Raw genomic sequence first — 17,197 nt, forward strand, 5'->3', positions numbered from 1 at the left:
CGAAGAGAACGAGATAGATGTACAAAATATTTTTACTTGCATCGGTACACTGCGGAGTAATATAGAGATAAAAAATGATATTAGTTCGCTTAGAAATGATGCGCGTTACTTTGTTGAGAGACTAAATGAATTTGTTATTTATTGATCGTTTGCAAAGCTATAAAATAAAGAGGGCAGGCCTGCATACATTATTATTATATACAAAACGTACGTATGTTATTATTTATTATTGAAGAGTTTCACCACTAACGGAGAGTAATATTTATTAATATACATTATAGGAAACTTGAAAAAAAAAGTATAAATGTATTTGAAACTAAAAAAAAAGCATAAGTATATATATAAAGAACAAAGCGTATATTATATACAATATAAATATATATATTTAGCGTTGAGATTTTAAAATACAAAACACAAACCCATGAAAGTACATGCTTTTTCAAGTATTCGTGCGAACGGTTGTCATTTAGTTCGTCGATTACCTTTATACACTGTTGGAAACTGATCTTATTACGTATTTGGTAAAGAAATCTCTTATTAGAAATTAGTTCCGTAATTTCGAATCGCGTTCCCGTCTTTCACCTAACTTTTTAGGGGGACACTATCGATCGTTAGCTTCATCACTTCTCACACGTTGATTCATTTCGTTAATACAAAAAGGAGGAAACATAAAAGAGAGTTGCGTCTTTTTAACTACAAAATTTCGATATTTTTGCCTCGTTTGAAACGACGAAAGAAATATCAATCTGTTCGACAATGAAAATAAAAAAAAAGGCAACATTTAAGAACCGAACGACCCTATATAAATTTTTCGATTCACTCGCCATTGAGTAAAAGAACGAAGATGTCTTTAAACTTAAGTAAATACAAAATATCTAGGTGTATATTAATAAGGGAGACCTAAAATGTATTTATTGTAAACCTACGAATTTACTCGACGTTTTCATTTCCCGTCGACACTTACCGAGCCGTCGATAGATCTTTTTCCATTCACGAGAAACTCGAGAACGAATGAGAACAAAATAATAAAAGACAGGATAGAAGACAAAGTATATACAGAGGCGGGAAAATAACGTGCTAAGATAAAGGGTCCCATGCGATATTGTTTAAATCGTAGAACATTATCGACATTCCTGTTACGCATGATTCGAGTCAACTTTTAATAATATTCATCTAAAGCTGACGTGAGATAGAATTTGCGAATTGTAATGTAAAATCGAAACGATATCATGATGCATTAGACTATACTAGGGGAGCAGAGGGTATGTATTTTTGAAGAAAAAAAAAAGGAAACAAATGAATGACATTTATCTGACCACGATTACCGATACCTGCAGAAGAGACATTCTATCGAACCGTTGTTGTTAATTGTCCATAATTTTATCAGCGTTATAAATTTTTTTAATCACCAGTCGTTGATACTGCCGACTGAATGGCTGATTTTACTTCGACGAATTCACTCGTATTCTAACGTAATTAAAGAGGACACAGAGAAAGACATTATCATATATACACACAGCATATGCACGTATATTAAAAAGTTTAGTCAAAGGTACTATATTTCTACAGGTAAAGGAATTATACAATGACACTATCTAAGTAGAGAAAAATCTCGACTCTTTGATCTGCATACATATTACACGTACATTTGGCGAATCTATAAACTTCACATTGTTGTGAATATAAACGTAAGAAGTATACCTTTGCCATATCAGTGCCGTTAATTAACGACGGTTTTGTACATTATTCTTGTGCCCATTTCTTCTTATATCTTGACGAATCGAAGATTTGTAAATAGAAAGCCGCGGAATACGTTCCCTTCTATATTTCTTAGCACTCGTTGTACCAATATGAAAATTATTTGAGAATTATTAAAGAAAAATGATTTATGACACTAAAACGTGTCACATTCTATTCTTGTGACATTGTTACTGTATATTCTACGCTGTTGTACTTTATTGTTATTCGCTACACAATTTAATGTCTTGTTATATATACATATATATGTATTTTAGTTCTACAAACTTTGAGGAACTTTAGCGTTCTATAAACTATGCACTAATGCACCATCCAATGCACTTTTTAATGCACCTTTCATGCACGCGCACGCAATCGACAGAAAATTATAAGTTTAACGAGAAACATATAAATTTCCTTTCTTTCATTTGAAACTAGAGAACCGACGAAATCGGCACAAGTATAATTAACGTTGGTCAATTCCTTTCCTTGTGATTTATCAAACTGATCCAGGGTGATCTCATTAACCCTGTGACCTCGTTATCGTTAATTATTAGTCTAAGTTGGAGCGAGGAGAGCAGCAACAAAATCCGACGTCTTCCAAATGAGAAAGAAGGAAAGATCGAAGAGTATTATCGGTATTTAGAGATGCCTCGCGATTCGTGAAAGCAGCTATCCTTATACATTGTACGTAATTAAGCAAAAACAAGAGAAAAAGAAAGAAAACAAGAAATACATTTATATACATACAAATAGGTGAGAAGATAATTATATATAAATATGTATATGTGTAAACGTGTGTGCAAAACTCTCCTGGCGGTAATACGAGCGAAAGAATATGGATTATACGTGGCGTTATAACGATGATTGCTGGCACGTCGTGATCTTGTTGTACGACAAGTACCACCTAATTGACCCTATTATCCACTGTATATCAATGTCTAATAAACTGCTGTTATCCCAAATTGTCAATAAGTGTTGCGCAATACCTTCTATCTTTGCTCCATCACTTACATTTATTATAACGTAAGATTTATTTTAATCACTGGATTGCAGATATTTATACGAATTCCTATTTTTACGGAGGACTAGAAATATCCAGAACTAGAGATATAAAATACAAGCAGAGATTAGTTTCGTTCACTGGATATTCTAACGAGAATAGTTTTATATTTTATGTACATTACAAACATGTTATCTTCATTACATACATTTCTGCATGTTTAAAATTAGCATAAATGCGAACAAACATCCTCAGTTTATTAATAATACTCTCAGCAAACCTTCGTATTCTAATAAAATCGATATTCCGTTTATAAATCTTTATAAACACTCAACTGAGAAAATAAAATGTTGAAATATAAAAGAATGAGGCAATTCTATCAAATTATTCAATTAACAGAGATCTCGAAACGAAAATAATTATTTTTTCACATTTAACAGCAAGTTTATAAACATGAAGATATCAGAGTTGCTCAATGAACTACTTAATATATTAATTCTTTGGTATGCAGAGTTTTCTAGGAAAAAGAGAAAACACGGTGAGAAAAATTAGGAACCAGTTAGACCGGAGGCTTGTTCGTAAACAGGTGAATAAATTATCTTATGGTGGCCGGTCGACCTTGACAAGCTTCTACGCGATTATCATATATCTACATTTTGAAGCGATGTTTTGACTCAGTCGTTCAAAGCAATTGTGATCATGAAGTCTTTCGTGAAGTATCCTCCAAACTGTGATTTTCCAATTGAAAATCTCCCTTACGGTGTCTTTTCTACAAAACGCAACGTAAGTGGCATGTTCTAGTACATCATAGACATAGATATAAATTAGAATGATAGCAAAACTAGAAGAAAGTTTGTAGGTTATGTGGGTATAGAAGAAAAATTTTTTATTGAAATTATTTATCATGATAACGATTGTTGCCAACAATTGATATAATACAAAATTAGTATAATATTGTTGCCATTCAAAAACAATTGTTTCATCGATATAAGTAAAACATCGAAGTGTTAGTTGAGTAAAGTGCCATCTACATGTGGGTTGGATAATAACAGGTAGAATTGGAGGCGCGTATTTACAAACGTATTTGTGAATAGCAGTAAGATAATATTTTAACGATTAAATCGATTTTTTAAATTTTCAGTTTGAATTTTTCTAAATCTGTCTATTTTTATACACTTCCAATAATTTGTTACATATCACACAACAACTAAACTTGTATAATATTTTTCTAATTAATTTTCATTGAAATTGATCATCTAGATTGTTTAAAAAAGTTATGTACTGGTTTCATGAAGAACTGACAAAACATTATTACATTTCTTTTATATTTGAATTATTAATTGTACCTACTGCCAAACTATATTATCGAATGTTGATAACATACTGTACAACGATAAATTTCAAATCTTGCAGCCTCAAAAGAGAATAGGAGTAGCAATAGGCGACAGAATTTTAGATCTATCCGCTATTTCACACCTGTTCGATGGACCATTGTTAAGAAACAATCAAGATGTATTTCATCGTGATTGCCTCAATGATTTTATGGCCTTGGGAAGACCTAGTTGGCTGGAGGCCAGAACCAAACTTCAAGATTTATTATCAATCAGTAATCCTACACTGCAAGAAATAAATACTCATTCGAAGTAAAATAAAAATTGCTCTGTTTCTCCTTCAATAAAAACGAACAAATCACATATCTTACGAACTACTCCACTTTTCAGGGTATTTGTAGAACAGAATGAAGCAACGATGCATCTACCGGCAAAAATTGGTGATTATACGGATTTTTATTCTTCCATTCATCACGCTACAAATGTAGGCACAATGTTCCGTGGAAAAGAAAATGCTCTGATGCCAAATTGGTAATTAATTGTTTTTAAATTAATCACATTTATAAGAAATTAAAAAATTAAAGATACAAAAAATATAAGCATTCGTTAAAATGTTTAAAGGATTACGTATCTTTAATTGCATTTATAAAAATAAAAAATATTTCAAAGAACCGTAATAGATCTGATACACCTGCAGGAAATATTTGCCAGTTGCTTACCATGGAAGAGCAAGCTCAGTCGTCGTTTCTGGCACGCCGATAAGGAGACCTCATGGTCAGACACTTCCTGTAGAGGGTGCGCCTCCAGCGTTCGGCCCTTCTAGATTAATGGACTTCGAATTGGAAGTAGCGTTCTTTGTTGGACCTCCTACAAATTTAGGTGATGCCGTTTCAGCATCCAAAGCTTATGACCATATCTTTGGAATGGTCGCTATGAACGACTGGAGTGGTAATTCTTCATAAATCTTATAATTTCTTTTTATGATCTCCACATAAAAAGAAGATACTAAAATGAAATAGAAAAAACATGATTAATCGAAAAAATAATTACAGCGAGAGACATTCAAAAATGGGAATACGTTCCACTGGGACCTTTCGGAGCAAAAAATTTCGGAACCACAATTTCCCCATGGGTAGTCACCATGGAGGCTTTACAGCCTTTCAAAGTACCTAATGTGCCACAAGATCCAACCCCATTTCCTTATCTACAGCATAGCGAACCTTGTAACTTTGATATTAAATTAGAAGTTGACATTAAAAGTAAGCTGAATTTACGAGATTTTTATTTCATAGTGATATTTTAAAACATTGCATTTGCAATCTTTGCATGCATTTATTCTCTTCTTTTATAATTTCTAGCTCCAAATGGTATCGTTACCACTGTCTGTCGCAGTAACTATAAATACCAGTACTGGACACCCCGACAACAATTAGCTCACCACACCGTAACCGGATGCAATATCAATCCGGGTGACTTAATGGCTTCCGGTACGATAAGTGGCGAGGTGCGTCCTAAATTCTTATTCATTGTCTGCCAATTAAATCGTCGATGTCCAAGGTACACTGTTCCATCGAATCGTCGTATGTTTCAGACTGATGATTCCTATGGTTCCATGCTCGAGCTCTCTTGGAAAGGCACTCGACCTATACCGTTAAAAGATGGGACCAACCGGAAGTTTCTGCAAGATGGTGACGAAGTGATTATACGCGGTACGTTCGCTATTTTCGTTTAAATAATAGAAGCTGTACATAGCTACGAAATTATTGACAGTTGAACATTGTTTTATAGGTTACTGCCTCGGTGATGGGTATAGAATCGGATTTGGACCGTGTTCGGGAAAATTGTTACCTCCTATTACTCAATAATTTTATTTTCTAGTACAATATAATTAAATTTACGATATCTAAAATTATAATTTGGAAATTGTTTATCATCATCACAATTGTAAAATAATGTATAGAATAATAAAAGAATATAATATGTAAGAATTACAGATAATAAATAAATTGTTGTGTATTAATTGTTCACAATTCTATTTCATTTCTTTGAACATGTTTATTTGAAAGTTAAATTTGGTTGGAGTTTTGTTGCGATGCAACATACTATGACGTAGAATAGCTGGATTATCGATCCGTGAAATAGTCGCAGGAAATTCGATCAATAAAGAGACCAGTACAGGTGAAGGTAGAGCAAGTATCAAGAAAACATGGCTGCTATGCTGTTAAAGTAAGTAAAAACTAAGAAAATTTTATGCTTTTAAAAAGATTTCTCCATGTATATAAACAAAATAATACACAGTAATAGTTTTTATCTTTTTCTTTTATCTAAAGAACACATGAACTAATAGTCTACAATTTAGACTCTACATTACATACTATGATAGGCATTACAGGGGGACAGAAATTAGATCAATAATATCATGTTTACTAAACTAGGATTGTATCTTTATCCTGATATGATATAACTTAATTCGTTCATTTAATTAATTTATAAATCTTTGAATAATCCAGTGCATTTCACATTATATCATTAAAATTATATCATTGGATAATCAAATAGATTGTGCGGATTTTGTGGTATATAATTTTGAAACTACATATTTTTAATATCATACTTTCAATCAGACTTTGAATGACTGTAAAATAATCTTTAGATAATCTTAAATAACCTTAGAATGGTACTAAAATAACCCTGAGCAAAAAAACTTTTTTAGGAGTTTGCACACTTTGGAATCGTTGGACGAACCAACTGCAAAATGGAGCGTCCCCTTAAGCGATGGAAATCACGTGATAGAATTCGAACATGGTACGGCGACGGGTCGTCGATTGGTGAAGGTTGATGGCGAAAAGATAATTTACAGAGATTGGATGTTTCATTTAGTTGGAGACGAAGTTTTCACTTTCAACGATAATAAATTCGTAATTAGAATCGATCCAATCCAAGGTGAGCACATTTCAAAATAATAACAAGCTTCTTATTTAAATTAAATATTTATTATGCGATAAAATATACGCAGGTTTGAAATATTCTTACTCATTATGGGTGAATGGGAAGCCTTACAAAAGCTTTGTGCGATCGCAGTCGAAAATCTTGGAAACCTGGTTGGCTAATGTTAGAAATGAAGAATATAGAATAGTTCTAGGTAAGTATTTTGTTAATTGCAATCTTTCTATCTGATAAAAAGATGAAAATAATAATATTTCTTTTGCAGATAAACAAACTCAAAACGTTTGGGTGAATGGCCAACAGACTGAGACTGAGGTAAAAAGAATGAATTGTCTTATAATTGAAACAAATCATAATTGAACATTCCATTCTAGAATGAATTTACCGATGACGGTGCAGAAATCTTATTTACGGTAGGAGATCTCCCAGCATCGATTAGAACTCACAGTTCTGGTCAGAAAAATATTGGAATAACATACTCTTTATGCATCGACGAGATAGAAATTGGAAAGGAAACGCTTCTTGAAGAAGATGCAGACATGTAGCACAATATATGATGGATTATTTCTACACTATGTTTTTGTTGTTTCACGTACCACAGAAGTTGGTTACACTTTGTACATACGAATCACCGTGCATTAAAATCACTGTATTCAAATTTTACAATGAAACGTTTGAACATAGCAAAAGAAAAAAAAATCTTCTTCTTGAGTTCGATTCAGGCCACGAAAGGAAGAGAAAAATTCTAACCTAATCCTCATCCTACATTCTTGTTATTTATTTAATAAATGAATTGTTGATCACAATGTCGATGCGGGAGAGTATATTCAGTATCGGATCCCGAATGATCCAGAGACACGACGATGACATAAGTTTCGATGGTGCATGTCAACCAACGTTCTCCACTTTTAATCTGAACGATTACAACTCTCTTAATCTTCGATTATAGTTATGAATCTTGATGACTTGCATCAAACGCACAGTGACCTCTTGCAAGAAATCTGGATGTTGACCCTAGAAAATGACATGTATGAGCGGTACCTGAGCCGACAAGATCCTCACGGTCTCAAAAGTAAAGAGTAGTATCTCTATAAATCTTTGTTAATTTAAACTGAATTTCAAATTGAGTTCATAAAGAAAATTTATCTATCGTCCAAAATTCTTATCAAGCCATCAAGAATGTCCTGGACAGAGCAAAAATCACAAGAAGAGTTACAGCACACTTATTACCAAGATCATCGCGTATGAGCTTCCGAGAAAGCGTAATAAATGTCCATGACCCTGGCAGATATAGTGTTGTTAGTACACCTAGCATTGTCAGCATGCCGTCCGTAAGTCGATTAGGAGCAACAAGCATCATGACAGTGGGAACTACAGGCGATAGCCCGAAGTCAGAATATCAAGTAAATTCATTCGAGGCCGGTGATCTGTATATATATAATCATGAGTACTCAATGTCCGGGTTATCTAAAAAATTTCAGGACCATCTGAAAAATGTCATTGGAAAATTAATTGTAAAGTAGAAGATCTGCAAAGATATTTATGTTATCGATAAATCCTTAGATTTCAAGTAAAAAAAATCACCGAAAAATGAATTGTGGAATTTATAAAGATTTAGTTATCAGCCAATTCTCGGATTGCAACTAAAATGGTCATTAAAAAATTAATTGTGGAATAAAGTGTCCAAAGTATAAACTATCCATCGGTTCTAAAATCAAATAAAAGATGAATGTTTCACTACTAGAATTAACTATAACTGCAGAAACCACTCGGCCGCTTTGAACAATCTTATCAAACTACTCCGGTCTCGAATGCCTTAAACATCATAAAAATTCTTTATCGAACCACACTTTCATCCTATCAGAATCACAATAGCACATCGGATGTTTATGGCAAGAAAGGAAGTGGAGGAGATGAAACGGAAACTGGAACAGATACAAGTGTTCGTGCGAAAGAAGAAAGCAACCATGAGGGCAAAGATCGAGGAAATCGAAATTCGGATCAGCGAGGCGCATGAATCGACGGCAGAGTTCGAATCGGAAGTGGTTGTAGAGGGCGTGGACTCTATAACAGGGAAGATTCCTGCCGAACGAGTGATCAGGTGATTGCACGTGTTTCAGAGTGTACCGCCGTATTGTGAATGCATTTTTCACGCGCGACTTCTCGCGAAGATTCATCGAAGAATGGCTGAGATCGGCGAACACGATACTAGAGAGGCTAAGATTGAAGAGCGCTACATTGAGAATGCTGATCAGAAAGGCTAGACAGCAGCTTGCTCAGAGGAAGGAACTAGGCGAGTTACTTCACGCCGTTGACTTCGAGAAATTAAACATCGAGAACCAGGATTACGCAAAGATGCTCGAAGAAAAGAACTTGTACGTGATAGATATGAAGAGAATCGCAGGTGATCGATCTTGAACGAGTGTAAGATCTTGTACAAGATTAGGTCTGTACATTGTATTCGTAACAGGGTACTACCATCTGAAACTGACGCAACACAAGCAGAAACTGGGAGATCTGTTGCGTAAATTGAACGAGGTGAAGAGCGAAATTATAACGAAACAGGATCAGATTAACGAGTTAAAGATCGAGCAGCGGGTCGTTGAGGTTAAAGTGAAACGGCAGAACAGGAAATTGCAAAATTTATTGAATTTCATGGATAATCATGTCGTAAATGTTTACTTTTGTTCATTGATAAGATTCTATGATAAAATAAGTAGATTAATGAGATTGCTTGTAAGAAAAGATATTATCTTTAGGCACCAGATATTTTAGAATTTGTCCACATACAAGTAGAATGCGGGGAATTAGACAAAACTTATAAATTACTGCAGAGACGTAGGAATATCGAGAAGATAATATTTGAGGAGTATAGAAAACAGTCTCAGATCAGAAAGAAATCTCGTATGGACGAAGAAGCCAGGCAAAGACAGTAAGTCACGGTACAATTTTATCTAATTTGGGATTCATCTATTGATTTGATATATTACTTTAGTACAAGAGAGAAGAAGATATCGGACACGAAATACCCAATAACTTTTTAAAATCTTTACCTACTTTTCCCATCACCTTGCTCGAGGACCTTAAAATTGTTTCCACTGGTCAAACGCAGAAGTCTTCGCTAGGAGACGTGGATGCAATTATATCTGTAAAAAAATTACGGCGGTCCCATATAGTCACTGGTTACGCCACCGGATAATTGGAGTTACGGTGCTTGTTTAGAAGACGAAGGAAACCTGGAACGATCATCCACTTTCAATGACACCAGTACTTTCCATAAAACAAATTGTTTGAAAAAAATTTTTTAGATACTGAACGAACCGAAAACATCGTTCGGCAATTTTTAATAACTAATTTTTTAAATCGTTTCAAGTCCGATAAATTTACACTCAACCTTTATATTTTAAAGTAACCAATTTTCTAATTTCAAAGACAGCACATTTTTAAAATTTTTTACGAAAAATATATGTGACTTTCAACAGGGTAAGTGATTTTCAAATAAAACGAGAACTTTATTATTAAAATTTGTTTTCCAACTATGGGATGCAAAGTGGATTTATAAATTTTTCGATAGTGTTACTGTAAATGTAAATTGTACGACACAAAAAAAAAATTTGACTGAAAAGAGAAATTGGGAACTCTGTCCCATAAAAAGAAAAATCTTCGACTCCTCCGTTCATTCTAAGCTGTATTCATGCATTCTTGTAAATGCATTAAGAAATATGAATCGGGTTGAAGATAGGAGGATTTTGGCGTGTGCTACGGTATGTTGGGTGGTCACGCTTCACGCACCGACGATGCCTGTCCCTTCCTCTTTTCGCCCGTGGAATATCCGTCCGGAAGACCTGTCTCTCTTTCTGTGGTGATTCAGTTTTGCGACGACAACATCAACGTACCGAATGTTCGATCAACTGCTAATTGGCAAACAGTACTAATCGAAATTCTTCTCGCAAATAATTTACGTAATTCCTTATTAAAAACTTCAAAAGCCTCTTTATCGAACCTAATAAACTTTCCTTCTGTGGGACGATGGTATCGAAGATTGCGTTTTGCAATGGAATCGAAAGTTTCTAACAGTGTTTCAATCATAAAAGGAAGTGAAAGATCACGCTAGTTGTGTCAATGAATCATCGTGAAAAAGAATTTTTCATTTTTATTAGTATCGTGTAAAAGACATTTTTTTGAAACATAGAAGGCAGACAGTGAAATGGCAAGAATAATATGCTCAGTGGTGCATGAAGAGCCGATTGATCAACATCCTGACTTTCTAACTGCATTTTATTTCCCGTGAGAATGAAAAACGATTTCGAAAGAGATCAACGACACCTGCACTTTATTTGTCTTATTTTTGGCTCCACTTTAACTATGACAAAAATGAGGATTCTGAGGAAATTGATTGGTATAATGATTATTTGTTCTCTTATGCAGAGAAGCTGTAGCAAATATTTAGAGGTAAGGAAATGAATTATGATTTCGGTGTTTTCTACTTCATTGTTGTTTATAAATCACATTAACGGTATTTTGGCGATGATACACTTTGATAGAAGCCTACTTGACACGGTTGGAGGGAGACTTGTTATCCCCTGGGGAATATTAGATCAAAGCTGCATTTAAAATTCTAATTAGGCCTTGAATCATATGATCACGCTATCTGGGTCAGTAGGAATGTTCTTTGTAACCATTTTCACGGTTAAAAGTATGAAGTAGCATTGCAAATTTTATTGTACTGCAGTTTGGTTACAGAAGAAAGAACATGATTTTGCTTCGATGTATATATTAAAGTTTTGTTTCATCTCATTTTAAATTGAATTTAGGGTATGAACGTGAATTTAGGGGATGCTGTACAATTTCTTCGAGAATATGATAGTGAAGCTTCTGCAATGTGCACGAGAGTGATGACAGCGCAATGGAATTTTGCAACAAATGTCACTGAAGAAAATCGTCGAAGAATGGTACATAGATCTCCCTAAAAAAATCTTTTCTAAAAATATTCAATTGTCAGAAATAATTTGTCAGAAATTTCATTATTTTTGCCTTATCAGATAGAAGAACAGACTTTGAAGTTGAAATTTGACCGAATTTCGTGGCGCAAGGCTGTCAGTTTCGCTTGGAGTCGAATAGGAGATCCCTTCGCTAAAAGGGAACTCAAGATGATCGCTATCAGGGGACGAAATTCTTTGACAGATGACAAATTTAATGAGGTAAATATTAAAATATTATCTCGTGAAAACTCAAAACGACGGAAATATTACTGATTTTCAGTTGCACAGTCTGATTCTCGAAATGAAGGAAATATATGTGCGAACAAGGGTGTGTCCTTATAGAACTATAGGAGCAAATTGTGACCTGAATTTAGACCATGGTTAGTTTACTCGTCCATGTAATAATCAACAAATTGTGAATATCAAATAAATAAATGCATATTTCTTAGATGTGAATAAAATAATGGCAAAATCTAAGGACTATGATGAATTATTATATTATTGGCATGCTTGGCATGAAGCTACTGGACCTCAACTTAAAAATAAATATATGAGATACATTCAACTAGCAAATCAAGCTGCTAGACTAAATGGTGAATAAAATCATATGTAATTGCATTGAAAATTTTCTTAGAAAAGAATCCATATTTTAAAAGTATCTTCCGATAGGATTTGAGGATGCAGGTGATCAAATGAGAGAATTGTTCGAAGATGAATACTTTCGACAGAACACAGCAGACGTAATGTCAGCGATCATGCATTTGTACAAAAATCTCTTTACTTATGTAAGAACGAAATTATTCGAAAGATACGGCGATAAAATAAGAAGGGATGGACCAATTCCGGCGCATATTTTAGGAAATATGTGGGCACAAAATTGGGAAGATCTTTTCGACCTAGTACAGCCATTTCCAGCAAGTAAAAAATTAGACGTCACTTTGGAAATGATGATTCGAAGATTCACACCTTTAAGGTAATATTACGATAGTAATGCTTAAATGTAATATTAATTGATATATTACGATATTAACAAAGAAAATATTCCAGGATGTTCCAAATAGCAGAGGAATTCTTTACTTCTCTTGGAATGAAGCCAATGCCACCTGAATTCTGGAGATTTTCGATGTTTGAGAAACCTATCGACAGGGAAGTCAAGTGTACTCCCAGTGCTTGGGATTTTTGCAATAGGATGAATTACAGGTACTTATCATTGTCGATAAAGCATGATTTAATGTATTTAATCGATTAATTTTATAGCATTAAGCAGTGTACGAGGGTTACGATGGAAGATTTACTATCAACACACCATGAGATCGCTCGATTGCAATACTTCTTACAATATAGCGATCAACCATTATTATTTCGAAACGAGGCAATTCCAGGTGACAGAAAGAATTATCATTGTGATAATAAAAGTTGAATGATTCAGTAAATACCAATCCTGTGTAAATTAGGATTTTTCGAAGCAGTCAGTGACGCCATTGAACTTTCCGTGTTCACCCCTCAACATTTAAGTAAACTCGAATTACATGACAATTCTACGGATGATTATGGAAGCGATATCAATTTCTTGATGCTAATGGCCCTTCGTAAAGTTGCCTACATGCCATTTGCGTACATAGTTGATGAGGTTTTACAATATTTTATTTGCAAGCGCGATGTCTTTTTGAAACTGTGAATACATCTCTGTCCTTTTATGTTAAAAGTGGAGGTGGCGTGTATTCAACGAGGGTGTTACGGATATGACAAATAAATGGTGGGAATTAAGATTGCAGTATCAAGGAATCGTGCCTCCAGTACCACGATCCGAAAGAGATTTTGATCCTGGATCGAAGTATCATATCCCAGCTGACGCTCTTTATGCCAAGTATAAAAGAGCTATTATTATTATTAAATTATAAATTAAAAAAATTAATTTAAGAAATTAGAAATTTTTTATTAAATTTATTTATTAAATAATAGATAATAATATACCAATTTAATAAATTCTAATATTTACATGATCTTATTTTTAGATATTTTGTTGGTGTTGTCTTGCAATTTCAATTGTTCGAATCTTTATGTGAAATAGCAGGCCACACTGGTGATTTACATACTTGTGATTTTTATAGATCAAGAGAAGCTGGGAGATTATTATCGTATGTGTAAACAAATTATAATAGAAAAAAAGTAAAGAAAATATATTCCCTCTTCATTTCTTATTTTTTTAGCGATGTGCTATCAATTGGTTCGTCCAGATCTTGGAAAGATGTGGTACGACAAATGACAAGAGGTAGGACAAACAGGATGGATGCTAATGCTATATTAAGATATTTCGAGCCCCTAAATAAATGGCTAAAACGACAAAATGAAATGGAACCTGTTGTTGGTTGGATCACAAATCGCGATGACACAGGTAAAAATAAGAAGAGACTAGATTCTATAGAATATTAGTTGCGAAATATACTAATAATACATCACAACTATAGACCTTCTTGAATTTATTTCAGCGTTATTTTTTCACTGGTACCAAAATGGCGCTCGAAAAATCACTTCACAGTTATTCCTCCCACTGGCTTTGATTAGTACGCGAATCTCAATATGTTAATAGCAAAAAGATAAGATAATCTATCGCTGTATATATAACACAAATTAGAAATTATGTAAATACTTTATGAAACCTTTGAACAACTGCATAATAAGACATTTACATGTATCTTGTAACTGTACTATGCAATTGATGCCAAAAAAAGTATCACATTTATCTACATATTGTACCACTAGTATTTTACATTAAATTTATTTGTAACTATGTTTAAAATGATCTTGTTGTTTTATGTTGTTAGTTTAAAAATAATAACCGACAACTGTCTATGAAGTTTCCTACCAAAATATCTTTTTAGATATAGCATCCGCCTATATGCATATTAACGATAAAGAATTCGATAGATGTCTCTGCTGTCATTCGTTACGTTTCGATTATCAAACTAGTCTTTTACAGTAAACGATACGAAAAACATGTGAGTTTTTGTTACTATATTTACGTAATTTTTACGAACATTACGTAGGCCAACGCCGGCTGAACTAAATAATCTTTCGGTAAGTTCTGTCCAATTTACCTGTCCAAGACGTACAACTCGACAAACTCGGAACTGTAACTATCTCACAGTACAACTTGAAAGCACAGTTTCTTGGTTAGAAATAGCCACAATCGCTTTTTCGAAAATGGATGTGTCTTTTTGCCGGGGCGTAAGGTTCGCAACTACTTTAGGATTTAGTCCCATATTGATGACAAAAAATTTCTTAGAGACAACACGTCTTACACGATATACCGATTCAAGACGTTGGAGATTGAAATTTTTCGGTAGGTTAACGCGTAAGATTACTTTACCAATGGTTTACAATTACAATCGCGACGTTGTCGATTTCAGAAAGGCATCCACATTACAGAAACTTGTCGTGCAATTATGTCCCGTTTCTCAATCGTATCAAAACATACGAAATGCCATATAGGCATAAATTCGGTAAGGATATCCTGGTCATGCGTTATTGTAACTTGAATGCTAATAAAGGAGATGCCCCGAAAATAGAACCGATGAAAAAACTTTCAGTGTTCGCGAAAATGAAACAAATGACCAAGGATTATTGGCATATTTTAGTGCCAGTTCATATAGTTACCTCTATAGGATGGATTGTCACATTCTATGTAACAATCAAAAAGTAAACACTGTCAAATAGTATATAATAAATTACATATAAAATTACATGTGATCACAATACTTTGCAATGTCTATTCTTTCAGTGGAGTGGATATTGCACACCTCATGGAGCTTATGCATTTTAGTAAGAAGTATATAGACAAAGTAAAAGATTCTACTGTTGGAAACTGGGCCTTAGCATATCTCCTTTATAAAATATTTACGCCTCTTAGATATACTGTCACTATAGGTAATTAAACAAAAACAATTCTCAAAATTGTTGATCATATGAAAAATTAATGATATATATATATGTGTATATAATGTATAGGATGCACAACAATGGCTATTAGACAGCTTAGCAAGTCAGGGATAGTAAAACCTTTGTCATTTGGTAAACAATCACAAATGGTATACAAGGTATTTCTACACTAAATTATTCCTTTACTTGATAGTAAACTGTAAAGACATTTAACTAAAACTGACTACTATATTATTTGTTACATGCCTTCTTGATGTAGTCTGCATATGATACTGTGTGTAGGTCTATTTTCTACTGAATTCAGAATTCTCTGAATGTTTAGTTTTTTCTTAATTCGCTTTCTTAGGTTTCTAGTGTGCTGTCCTCAAATTTATAATATGTTCTATATAATTTTTTCTATGTTATAGACAGCAGAATCAAGTAAAACGACAACAACAATGACTCCAAAAGCAGGATTCAAAATAGAACGACAAACAGAACCTCCAAAAACATAGCAAAAACATATGGGACAAAGTTAATTGATCACCTGGATAAGAGATTCAATCTAAAAGCCTGATTGATGAAAAGGATGTATATTATCACTTGTAAATGTGTAAACGTTATTGTGTTACGATGAAAGAAAAAAATCTTATATGTAATATTATATGAAAGAACTGCTACATATACCTAACCCACCTTGAAATCTTTAAAAAAATTAATTGACACAAATTACAGATGCTCAGATATACCCTCCTTTATTGAACAGACGTTTTGTCTTATATACCGCACATATACTTAAATAACATTGTACTTTTCACCTACAATACTCGTAGTTTATCTTCAGCCTACCTTATTTACACGCAGAAATATTGATTAATTAGTCAGATATAGGGAAGCTTTTTTGGCAGCACAAATTGTGCATTGTAGTAAACTAAAATTATTCGTCTTCAATGCACCGAACCTTATTTAGTATCATTCATTGATTTGAACATTAACATTCACATAATTTTCCAACGATGAGGTTGTCACGATCGTATTAAAATTCCTGAGTAATATACACGAAAGTCAAGAGTCTTGTATGAAGTTTTGATACTAGTAACCAATATATGGTGTATTGTCATAATAAATACTGTTAGCAAACGCGATACGTCAAGTACAGTAATAATACACTATAATCATCATAAATCACCACGTCGAGATGCGCCCAGAATTATTAATCATAAGAAAGTCGATATACATTGACAGCAGGATTGTTCTCATATTATATACAGGGTGGTTGG

General features: G+C 33.7%; 5 protein-coding genes across 9 annotated transcripts; all 5 read left to right on the forward strand.

The window, feature by feature from the left end:
* The first annotated feature begins 3,366 nt into the window (after nt 1-3,366).
* On the forward strand, nt 3,367-6,110 carry LOC100740317 (fumarylacetoacetase). 2 transcript variants are annotated; one of them, XM_003494557.4, is made up of 8 exons: nt 3,367-3,523; nt 4,154-4,383; nt 4,462-4,602; nt 4,769-5,019; nt 5,124-5,330; nt 5,430-5,575; nt 5,663-5,780; nt 5,860-6,110. In XM_003494557.4, exons 1-8 carry the CDS (start codon nt 3,440-3,442, stop codon nt 5,934-5,936), a joined length of 1,254 nt encoding a protein of 417 aa, XP_003494605.1. In that variant the 5' UTR covers nt 3,367-3,439; the 3' UTR covers nt 5,937-6,110. The 2 variants fall into 2 exon arrangements, with proteins under 2 accessions (XP_003494605.1, XP_033180326.1); XM_033324435.1 differs by having other exon boundaries at nt 3,393-3,523; nt 4,197-4,383.
* Nucleotides 6,111-6,218: 108 nt separating this feature from the next.
* On the forward strand, nt 6,219-7,899 carry LOC100740442 (fas apoptotic inhibitory molecule 1). Its single transcript, XM_003494558.4, has 5 exons — nt 6,219-6,297; nt 6,785-7,014; nt 7,088-7,213; nt 7,283-7,332; nt 7,392-7,899. The coding sequence occupies exons 1-5, from the start codon at nt 6,278-6,280 to the stop codon at nt 7,560-7,562; spliced, it is 597 nt and encodes a 198-aa protein (XP_003494606.1). The 5' UTR covers nt 6,219-6,277; the 3' UTR covers nt 7,563-7,899.
* On the forward strand, nt 7,823-10,012 carry LOC100740924. The gene is made up of 7 exons (XM_033324436.1): nt 7,823-7,898; nt 7,967-8,089; nt 8,188-8,420; nt 8,780-8,959; nt 9,115-9,421; nt 9,488-9,687; nt 9,777-10,012. Exons 1-7 carry the CDS (start codon nt 7,823-7,825, stop codon nt 9,951-9,953), a joined length of 1,296 nt encoding a protein of 431 aa, XP_033180327.1. The 3' UTR covers nt 9,954-10,012.
* A 1,298-nt stretch (nt 10,013-11,310) lies between these two features.
* LOC100741044 (angiotensin-converting enzyme-like) lies at nt 11,311-14,751 on the forward strand. Its single transcript, XM_033324437.1, has 13 exons — nt 11,311-11,469; nt 11,832-11,969; nt 12,060-12,218; nt 12,280-12,379; nt 12,449-12,592; nt 12,669-12,972; nt 13,047-13,199; nt 13,257-13,381; nt 13,454-13,629; nt 13,706-13,866; nt 14,015-14,137; nt 14,210-14,394; nt 14,489-14,751. The coding sequence occupies exons 1-13, from the start codon at nt 11,311-11,313 to the stop codon at nt 14,584-14,586; spliced, it is 2,025 nt and encodes a 674-aa protein (XP_033180328.1). The 3' UTR covers nt 14,587-14,751.
* Nucleotides 14,752-14,923: 172 nt separating this feature from the next.
* LOC105681883 (protein FAM210A) lies at nt 14,924-16,741 on the forward strand. Of its 4 annotated transcripts, none has more exons than XM_033324438.1 (6): nt 14,924-15,077; nt 15,148-15,342; nt 15,410-15,698; nt 15,781-15,926; nt 16,008-16,096; nt 16,346-16,741. In XM_033324438.1, the coding sequence occupies exons 2-6, from the start codon at nt 15,204-15,206 to the stop codon at nt 16,430-16,432; spliced, it is 750 nt and encodes a 249-aa protein (XP_033180329.1). In that variant the 5' UTR covers nt 14,924-15,077; nt 15,148-15,203; the 3' UTR covers nt 16,433-16,741. The 4 variants fall into 4 exon arrangements, with proteins under 4 accessions (XP_033180329.1, XP_033180330.1, XP_033180331.1 ...); XM_033324439.1 differs by having other exon boundaries at nt 14,930-15,077; nt 15,166-15,342; XM_033324440.1 differs by adding an exon at nt 16,198-16,216 and having other exon boundaries at nt 14,944-15,342.
* The last annotated feature ends 456 nt before the right edge of the window (nt 16,742-17,197 follow it).

This window comes from Bombus impatiens, unplaced genomic scaffold (genome assembly GCF_000188095.3).
Source record: "Bombus impatiens unplaced genomic scaffold, BIMP_2.2 scf_2645, whole genome shotgun sequence".
Lineage (NCBI taxonomy): Eukaryota > Metazoa > Arthropoda > Insecta > Hymenoptera > Apidae > Bombus > Bombus impatiens.